Source organism: Anopheles bellator, chromosome 2, assembly GCF_943735745.2.
Source record: "Anopheles bellator chromosome 2, idAnoBellAS_SP24_06.2, whole genome shotgun sequence".
In the NCBI taxonomy this organism is placed as follows: domain Eukaryota; kingdom Metazoa; phylum Arthropoda; class Insecta; order Diptera; family Culicidae; genus Anopheles; species Anopheles bellator.
The window spans coordinates 4,237,846-4,248,516 of record NC_071286.1 but is presented as its reverse complement, the minus strand read 5'-3'; the positions used below and the strand labels follow the sequence as shown (position 1 = coordinate 4,248,516).

Genomic DNA, 10,671 nt, shown 5'->3' with positions numbered 1-10,671 from the left:
CCATGGTGGGCTTGTCTTGCCCGAACCTGGAGCCCTGAAGATTGGGGAGAATAAAACAGCGCAGCGCAAGCATAAAACCGAGCATAATGGCCGGGCCGTAGGCCGATAACATTCACCGAAATGATAGCGACGGGCGGCCGAACGAGAGACAATGTTTATGCTGATTACCGAATTGGCAAATGAAACCAGAAGAAACACCAGGTTCCAGAAGGGTCGGGCTTGGTTGCGAGGTGTAAGTGGTAGCCATTCGGGCGATTTGGACGCGCGCCCGAAAACTATCTCATTAATATTTTATTCGAGATTAGCAGCAGCTACACCGTCGACGAAGCTCGGCCAATGTTTGTTGATAATTTTCATAAAATTTTGTGAGACTTTTGCCCTCAGATTATCACGCGCCCCGGAACCGGAAGCAGGAGCCACGGAGCTGCGATTTGTTATTATGTGGATTAATTTACGTCAAAGTGCGCACCCATTAGGGCGGTCAGAAACGGCGGACTGGAGGTGGCAGCCGACGGCCGCTTGAGGTGGCACTTTAATGGCAACGCAGGAATGCCATTCCAGGGTTCTCCGGGTTCCGAGTGGCAGACAGGAGGAATGAAAAAGTATTACCTTTAATCAAGTGTACCATTTGGAGGTTAAGAAGGGGACCGAATCGGAGCAGGTGTTTGAGTTAGGGGCCCGTCGACACCTATTCTGCTGGAAATGGTCATTCCAGCAATGATTTGCTGTGATCCGTGCGTAGTTTGTGAGGTTATTGAAATATTTCATGAAATATAGAGTGTGGCCAATAAGTTTTGAGAAGCGTGCTTAACCCACAAATTGAGCCTTTCTATCTTTAATGGTCTTGTTTGCTAGGTATAGTCAATACTGGTTTGGCGCTTGTTCAGGGCTGTCCACAGGCTACGATTTTACTACTATTTTGATCTGTGCAATCGCATCGCACTGACGGCTTTGGACGCTCCACAGATTGCGTCGATTCGACAACGACTTTGATCTGCGCAGAAAGAAATAGCAGTCAAATCGTAGCGTCCGTAGACCAGGCTTAAGCCATCGTATAGCAAAGAAATGATTTCAACCATTATTACCTTAATGACCGATCGGCTTCCCTTCTTGCTTCCGGTTGGATACATGTCAAAACTCTCACCAGGCTCAAATTGATCGAAAACTAACCGAGTTTAACTGAAATGAACCTAGATTTTCTAGAACCTAGAACCTTCCAAGTTCCGTCCAAGTTTCCACGGTTGTTTACATTCAAAAATCACGTTCGTATTCATTCCGGGGAAAAGCCTTATTTGTGTGAAATCTGCAAGAAAGCGTTCCATTCATCATCCGCACTATCAAATCATTCGAAAATTCAAATTAAGAACTAATTGCATTCATCCGTTCTTCTGATATTAAAAAAGAATAGCATTTGATTGAATCAGTACAATAAAGGTGGTTGCTCACAAAAAAAAACTCTTTGATGGAACGTGGGAAACATGGGATAACGAACACAACGTTGCGACAAGAGAAAAAGGAATTATAACGTTAGAATTGACTGTTCCATTAACTGTGCGAGTTTAAGCTTATGTAGACACTTAACTTCATAATAAAAATCATCAGAGACTAACACATTGTCTGGATAACACATTGGACGGCTGACAATTATATCCGATTTTTATGTATATCGAAGATAGAAGATTACGGATGAGTGGGACGTATAATGATTCTCAAAAGTATAACCATTACCATTAATGTTTAAAAAACTAAAAATAATAATAGAAAAACAATGGCAAATAAATTGAAATAAAGCTTTCAACAAAGGTCACAAAAAGCAAACATAAGCCTATCCGACGCCGGCTTACCACAATGGTGAACATTAATGTAACTAAGAACGTATTTGTCGCGCCGTATCGCTCACTCCATTTTGGCTCGATTTTAATATTATTTTTTGCCATTCGGGTTTTGCCAGTTTGTTTGCCAAAGTTGATAATCTGCAAACCACACGGACTGCAACTGCATTTCCCAACTGCGCTTCCCTCAACCGCATTCCAGAGGCAGTGTTTGCGAAGTGACCCCGAAAATCGTATAAATTTGCGGTTTGCCACCGAACCCCCAAAACGGGCTGCGCTCCGAAAGGCTCGAACTTGAAATAAATTTACGAACATTTCGGTTCCCGTTACGGGTTCGAGCCCGTGCCGGGCCAGGAAGTATTCCTGATCCGCCAGCTGGTTGAACCAGCGAATCCGGTCCTCCGAGAGCGAGTTTTACACAAATATGTTAATGAATGTTAAAACCGTACTACATATTCATCAAACTGTCCTTTGTCTGTGCCCGGCCTGGTCCTTGCCCGGCTCACATCGGCACCGGAGGGTTGCCGGAGATCTTATCCCGGGCGATGGCAGTCAACACACATGCACTTGGGCGCGACCGGTGACGAGCCGATGATGATGTTGCTGTTGGAAATTATGGAGTGGAGCCTCGTGCGACACAAAGTACGAGGCCTCGAATGTTTGCCAACACAGTTAGATTTATGTTACGGCGGACGGCACACACCGGTCAGAAATAGGACACAATTTCGCATAATTATAATGGTCCGTAGCCAGGGCGCGCTACTCCGAGCTCCAGACTCATCGACGCATCGCATGGCCGCCGCATTGTAACACCGAAGGGGCCTTTGCCGTGTGCTGAAATGTCCCAAGAGAGCTGGCGAACAGGAAACGATCCGCTTTCGCTTCGGCGTCCCGGAAGACACTGGTGCGGATGCGGTAGCGAAACAGAGACCATTCCCGGAGACGGATTGTAGTTCCGTTTCGAAGGGTGTTGGGTTGCAGCCGCCACAACGAGAATAATCACACCCAGAGTTGCGTAATTACTACATAACGTTGGACTTATAGGGAAGATGTTGTCCAGAAGGTGAGGCGGCTTCATGATGGTTTTATGATTTGCGGATTACACAACCGGTCCCGTGCCGGGTGTGCGAGTGTCCGATTTATGTTTCTTTCCATTTCACCAACTTTCATTCTGCAGCCTCGCATATTTATGGGTGTCACGCCATTGTGAACATATCTCACAGGACACCCCACACATTTACATTTACTGAAGCTTCAGCAGCAGGGGAATCGTTGCGAAGGAACTGACACGTCTCGATTTGCGATGGCATTGACACTTAAAGGGCTTAAAGTCGCTATCTGCTCTCTATGGGGTGGTGATTTCGTGGGCCCAATCGGGTGCGACAAACAAGAATTCTCGCGGGATCCCCACGATAAGTTGTGTGGCTTGTTAGTGGACATAATGGAAGCGATCGTTCGAAGCAACCAGACCCAGCATGGGTGGACAAGGGAAGGGACCAGCCTCCAGCTTTTACATGCTCCAGTGGGAATAGTGGGTCCGAACACGGAACATAACGCTAGGATGGTGCTTCTACATACATCCATGAGTTGACTTGCATGATATTATTTCCAGCACAAAAAACTTACACAAGATACATTACCTTAATTTTAGTGACTGGGGTTTGGCTATGTTTAGTTTCGAGCAAGTTGTTAATTTGTATATTTAACTAAATGTATTTAGTAAAATGACGTGAGTTTCTCTGCCCAGTAAAACAGTGGTACAAAATCGGACGCTCAGTTAAAGTTGCTGAACGCTGAAAGTCCACTTGATATCCTTTTATTCTTTTAGCAGATGTCGCTCACGAGGTCGATGGCAAAGAAAATGATTATTTTTTATTGCTCTATCAACGACTGCGTGGCGTACGGAACGGAGCACGACGGGACAGGTTGTGTTTATGCTTTTGCTGGAGGCCGTAGGCCGGAGCGTCCCACAGACCCAGAGACACAACAGCGCTTGATGGTAACAAAGCATTGCGGGAAAAACAGATAACAAGGGCGCGGCAAACGAACATATTACTTTAAAGTTTTCCATCGTACATTGTTCGTCATTAGTAAAACAGCCATTTGTAGTAAAACAAAATTAGTTCCGATTGACGCTGCCTATAGATCTGGACTCTGGTTGGGACTACACGATTCCAAATGAAATATTGTAATGAATTTTCATAGAATTTGATTTGGTTTTGGGGTTCTAACTCACATAGATTGATCTGATAATTAAAACATTGTTCGGACGAAACCAAATCCGCTTGACGTTGAGGTGATCTTCACCGTACTGACTCATCAACGTCCCCAATCGCCACCAAACGTACGGGTTCTGCTCGGTTCATGAAAACAAAGAAAGGCCAACACCGGAAAAGAAAACCCACATGTTTATCAAAACAATTCTTCAGAAAGCTTGAAACAGTGCGCCAGAAAGCTTATAAACGCCGGGGAGGAGTGAGCGGCCAGGTGCAGTGTCTGGCCACCGTTCTCCGGTGTACGAGGTAGTGAAGAACTGAGCCACTCGTAAGGGCCGTGTGGTTGTGCTTTCTTGAAAATTGTGGTGCAAAACCACACCGGTGACAATGGTGACAATCGCCAGCTATTGTTTGCTGCTGCTGCTGGCCGTTCCGTTTACGTGCGGCGATTTTGGTACGAAGTTTAGGGTTAAGATTTGTGTGCGCCATTTTTGTTGTGAATACCCGGGACGAAGGTATCGGGCAGCGCAAATCGCAAGAAGTGCGGACCTGTTGTTGGTCGTGTTCGTCACGTTGTAAACAACGATTGGCAACGGAAATGGTGGCCCCCAGAACGTGAACTTGGGAAATGATAAACATTCGCAGAGGCTCGCCGTTTGGTTTTTTATAGCGAAATGCACGTCTAGTTAGTGGACTGACCGCGAAGTTCATGAAAACGATCCATTTCTCCTCTTTCAGACGCATACGACTTGCCGGACTTTCCCGAGACGTACGTTGGCTACGATCGGCTGTGTGGCCGTCAACCGCAGTGCCTGCATAATGACAGATGCCCCGATCCGGGCGCCTTCGATGGTATCGAAGAGGAAGCGTTCATCAAGGCGGTCGCCGAGTTGCTGGACAACGAGGAGAAAGCCAAATCGGCCTACTATCTGATCGGCAGGGATGAGTTCGATTACGGGTTCTTTCAAACGCACTCCATTGCGCCGGACGAACAGACGGGTGTCAAGCAGTCGCTGATGATGGACAAGTTCCTGAAGTGCCTGGTCCGAAAGTTTGGCACGTGCAAGGTGAAGAACCTGCTGGAAAGGCGGTGCCCGGCCAACGCCACGCTGTCAGGTTGCAGCGGTGACGTGAAAATCAAGTGCAATCCGGACTATCCGTACCGGAGTTACGATGGCAGCTGCAACAACCTGCAGCATGCGACCTGGGGCAGAAGAGGCCGTGCTTTGAAGCACCCGATTGCGCCCTGCTACACGGACGCGGTCTCGACGCCAGCCCGAAGCGTCTCCGGTGAACCGTTGCCCCAGAACCGTAAGCTTGTTGCGGATCTGGCCGACGAACTGGTGAGGATCGGTGAAAGCGACACCAACCCGACGAGTATGTTTTTGGTGTTTTTCGCGGAGTTTGTCACGCTGGACATGATCGGTCGGGCAACGCGACGTACCCAGCACGCGACCGAGGGCTTTCGGGGCTGCCGTGCCGATGGCAGTGACCGTAGTGCCTTCGTGTCACCTCTCGTGAACCCGTTGCGAGTGCCACCCGGTGATCACTGCTACGGTAGGGTTGGTGTGCGCTGCCTGAACTTTAGCCCGCAGGAGAAGGCGAACGATCGGTGCGAGTTGAAGTACGCGGGCGACCGGAACCTCGAGAGCAGCTATCTGGACCTGTCCGGATTGTACGGTAAAGATCCGGATTTCGATCGAGACGGCAAACTAGAGTTGCGCCACTGTGGCGTCACTCGGCCGTTGGAAGTCGTGCAACCACTCACGGCCCAATTCTTGGCCATCGGTGGTCTCTTTGGTCAGCTGCATAACTACTGCGTCGATCAGGTGCGCTCGTGCGGCCACTCGAAACGTGGCCCGGTGGAGGAACGTTGCCGTGCGCTCACCATCGGCGTGTATCAGAAGTTAATCTACGATCAGCTGCTGCCGTACCTGTTCGGCCAGGAGTTCCTCAACCGGTGTGCCCTGGACTGTAAGTACAACCCGCGGGTAGAGTCCACCGTCTCGATGCTGTACCGGAATGGGCCCGGGCGGTTCCCGCACATCTGGATACCGGACAAGATGCAGTACAAAACGCCGTCCGGTAACTTGAGCTCGTATCCGTTCAACGTGTTTTTCCACGATCACGGCCGATTCGAGTGTACCGGAGTGTTGGAGGGCGTTGTGAAGTCTCCCATCGTGATCAATCGCATCGCGAAAGCGGTAAGGAATGGGGGAATGGTTTTTCGACGTGTCCGAGACTATCGCTGGCTTCCACGTTGCAGAGTTCGTGTATGTTCTTCGGCAAGGACGGAGAGCGCGGTACGTGCCTGCATTGCCTCGACCTGGCGCGCAACCGTGACTCGGGTCTGTGCCCGCTGCTGACCTACAAGCACTACATCGAGCGGCTCGTCGGAGAGGAAGGTTCCAGCAAGTGCTACGAAACCTTCGAGGACCTGAAGGACATGTTCCACCCGAAGGCAAGTGGAGCGCTAGGGTTTGGGTTCGAACTAACCAATGCTAACGAGCTTTGCATTCCTTTTAGCTGATTCCGTTCCTGAAGGCTCGCTACCAGTCACCGGCGGACATCGACGTTCTGCTCTCGATCGTGGACGAGCGGTTCTATCGCGGTGGCAACGTGCCCAAGCTGGTCGCCCAAACGATGTGCCTGGAGTTTAAGCGACTCAAGTGTACCGATCGATTCTTCTACACCTGGAACGCGCACCTCGGCGAAGGTAAGTGATCGATGATGGGGTTCGCTTTCGTAATGAAGTTAATTTTGCGCGGTCTTTGCAGGTGCCCGCCATTTGATCGAAATACTAGACTTTACCGCGCTCCTTGCGCTCTTCACCGAGATGGAGGAGGTGCCCCTGGAACCCTTCATCGTCGATGGGCCCAAGGTGGCTGCACCGGATGTGCGCCAGTACCTGGCCAGCATTTCACATCTTTTCTGTCAAGTTTAGACGCCTGCTTACGAAAATAAAATAATTACAAAGATACCGTCAAGCTTGAGCACTAGCATCGCTTTAAGAACTTCGGATCGACCACGCGACCGAATTCACTCGATTCCTTCCCGGGAACGGGGGCGCCCTCGAAGAAACGGTTCTTCGGTAACCGAAGCACGTCCAGCGATGGTTCATCTACGCCGAATGGCCCCCGGCCGATGGGAATATATTTCGGTTTTATTAACCCAAAAACGCGAACCGCCTTAACGTCGGCCGGCGACCGCTAATTTCATACTTCGTTGAAAGTCTAAATTAGAGCTTCACTTCGTTATTTGCCGAAGCGCCATTGACCAGCGCGTGCAATGGGACGTGACCCGAATTGATGGCATCGACCGATGGGAGTGTGACAATTTATAAAAATCGCTCCGCTCAACGGTTCTGCCCCGAAAAAGAAAATGCATAAAACCAATGCGACCCAAGAATCGGGGTCAGTTTTAGCGGGAATGTAATTCATCCTGCAATGTTGCAAAATGTGGCCCAATCTCTGCAGCGCGTTATGAGTGCTTTCGATTTCGCGAAGGCGAATAAAAGTTGATGTCAAATTTATTGCCATGTCCTTCGAAAGGGGAGGGCAATCCAAAGAGTCGGGCAATGATTTACCCCGATCGGCCGATCAAAGTGAGTCACTTATTGGGACCAGGAAATGGAAAACGTTTCTTTACGCAAAAGCACGTTCCACGTGACGCCCTGACGTTCGCCTTTGCCAGCGGTCCCCGGGCTGGGCGAAAGTCAAACGACACAGAGCCTGGGCACGAGGCTTGTTGCCCTTTGACACAAGCACTTGGCCCCAGCCATGGGGCCCCTTCGGGGTGTGGGGCTCTCCGTTCGTGCAAATCCGCTTATGATTGTTTCGTAATCCTCTGTTCGAGTTCGAGTGCTTTCCCGTGTGCTGCGTGGTGTTACTGTAGAGCCGTCGGTTCGTATCCTTCGTCGTCGTCGTCGTCGCTCCGATAAAAATCCTTCCCGGCCCCCGGTGGTCCTTCTTTGTTCTAGCACGTCGTAGGAGGTTCACTTTTTCGGGGACGTTGAGCGCTCAACGGAGCTTGTCAGGCCGGGTTGAGCATGGGAGGAACATGTCATCAATTCGGTTGACACGTTGAACTGTGGGGCAACTGACGGGCCAGCCGGCGAACGTTTGTTTATTTATTTATACGATTTACGTGCGGTTACGTTGTTTTGCCGTCGTCCAATTTTTGAAACGTTCCTGTTCCCGAAATCAAACTATTCGATTGGCGGGTGCGCCCCCCCCCCCGAGAGACATTTATTCGATTACCGTAGACATTTGTTTCCTTTTATCCTACTAAGCTGCTGATGGCTCGTTGGCGGGATACGGTGCCAGAGCACGGAGAGGATTCTAATAATTCAAAATGATGGATCCATGTATTTTGAGGCTCCGCAGGGGTCTCTATGGTATGCGGTCCCATCGTTACCACAAAAGTGTCGAAAAGTGCTCTAGCAAATGGTTACCGAGCTCATTCCGAGTTTTTATGTCGGTAAACACTCCCGCAAATCCATCGGATGCCTGCTCGAGAGGTTCTCGGGCCACGGTGTGAGCGTTGCAGGGCACTCGGTAGAGCACACCACTGCGCCGCTGACTGCGCCGTACTGATACTGCATAATTGAGAACCTTGTTTGAACATGCTTTCATTTAGCGATAAAAGGTGTCGAGTGGTGCAATCGAACTGTGTACTTTCACTGCACCGAATGCCGCCTCGCAATGCGATCGAAAGGCTGTGCCTTCCGTTTTTTCCTAAATGTTACAACCTTGTTGCGAACATGTTTGAGTGTTTTGTAAACTTTGTCAACAATAGAATGTAAATTAGCTCTGGAGTGCACCGTCAACTTAACGGACATTTTGTCACTGTTTTGAAAACTAAAAACAAACAACGGTTGGCTTCAAGTTTCAACCGCAGCGTTTAAGCGAAATGCGCCTAAATGTAGGCAATCTGCGTAGCTCGACTGTGAAGTTCAAGGAGAAACATTTTCAAATGTTAGAAATTCCGCTATCGGTTCGTTATTGATTAGTTCTCACTAAACACGGTGCACTTGGAATTTCCCATTGTGTATGTCATTGCCCGAATGAGAAACACACCAATGGCTGGCTGGTCACTTGTGTCGGTATGTAGCTGCGCATCTGAAGAAGAAACCACGCTTTCAATTGCAGTTTTTGCACGCCAATCCATCCCCGGCGCTGGCCGGGACTGGAAAATGGTTCCAATTGCAAGTGCAAAAAAATGGAACGATTACTGTTATTAATGACTTTGGGATCAGAATCAAATTTATCATCATTACAGCTGTGTGTGGCGACTGCCGTTACAGCAGCGGCACTGCTGTTTGCTGTACCGAAACCTTTGCGCGAAAATCTAACAAAAAATATGGTGGCAGCCGCGGAACTAAAAACATCCCAAACAGTTTGCAATCGATTGCGATTCCGTTGCAGTGGAGGGCATGCGAAACCGTCGGGTCGGGTCGGGCTGCCAGATAATGGTCGGTGATCGAATCGAAAGGGCGCCGGAACCGGGGATGCGTTTAGGGAAAAGTTGGACACTGAAAAGTGGAGCACAAAGCACGGTGCTGAATACTGCGAGCACGCGAGACTGTTCCGGCGAACGATCGGGAAGACGCCCGCACGACGAGATTATCCTCTTGCCGGTGGATTTGGACCCTACTACCCTAATGGTCAGCAAGGCGGAGGTGTACGATCGGCCACGAGCAGACGCTCCACATGCAGCGAGCAGCTTCGGCGAACGTTTATGCTCCCTTTTTCATTCGGGTTCGCGTAGCTTCCCCCTTTTTCATTCGCAATCCAATCGTGCAGAAGAGCACTGCTGCACCGAGCGCAACACTGCACATCGGGCAGGCAAGATTTTGCTGACAACGGTCGGTTGTCGATTGTATTCGACCGACTGCGACTGTAATTGCAGCAAATTGAACGATAATTTTAATCATGATTTACTGGAAAGCCAATTTGTCTTCTCGAGCGGCGGCGCTCGGCCGTTCCTGTGTGTGGCCAGTCCATCCAGGAAAGTGCAAAACTGTGTGCCCTAAGAAGAGACGTTGGCTAAACGGTACGATTATAATTTATCTCATTCGCTGCGAACGGGAGCTTAGTGCGTGGGGCACCAGGTTGGTTTGTGGTACCTCAACAGGATTCTCGGTAGGATCGATAGGATTCATCGACAGGAGCTGGAATCTTAACCATCGCGTCTCATCGTTTCAGACCCATCCTGGTGGTGTTACAGCCTACAGTAATCATGTGTTTAGTTTTGTTAAAGTATTATATAAATTTAACATGATTCTTTTAAGAAAATCTTCAGAACGCTGAAAACGTTGCAAAAAGACATTTAAAAACATTTTCAATCGAATCATCAATCTCATCTAAGCCGAACTTTGTGTAGCAATCTATAAAAGGCGTCCAATATTAATTCAATAGTTCAAAATAAATTGAAAAATGCGCCATAAACAACTGGCAACAAAAGAAGCTTTTTCGCCGTCGTCATGGCCAATAATTACACGCTCAGCGTAACGGGGCCCCATATGGAGCCAGCGCCCGATGCGCGTTGTTCTAAAATTCGTTTCCTTTGGGTTTTCCCTCCGTTTCTTTTGCCAACGTTTTCAAATGTATCCAATCAATCAA

General features: G+C 49.1%; 1 protein-coding gene across 1 annotated transcript; it reads left to right on the top strand.

Moving 5' to 3' along the window:
* Positions 1-4,782: 4,782 nt before the first annotated feature.
* On the top strand, positions 4,783-6,992 carry LOC131212048 (chorion peroxidase-like; the record flags this gene model as incomplete). The annotated part of the gene is made up of 4 exons (XM_058205771.1): positions 4,783-6,252; positions 6,315-6,509; positions 6,575-6,764; positions 6,826-6,992. Coding segments are annotated over 4 exons (2,022 nt in total), but the record flags the coding sequence as incomplete, so codon positions are not given.
* Between the last annotated feature and the right edge of the window lie 3,679 nt (positions 6,993-10,671).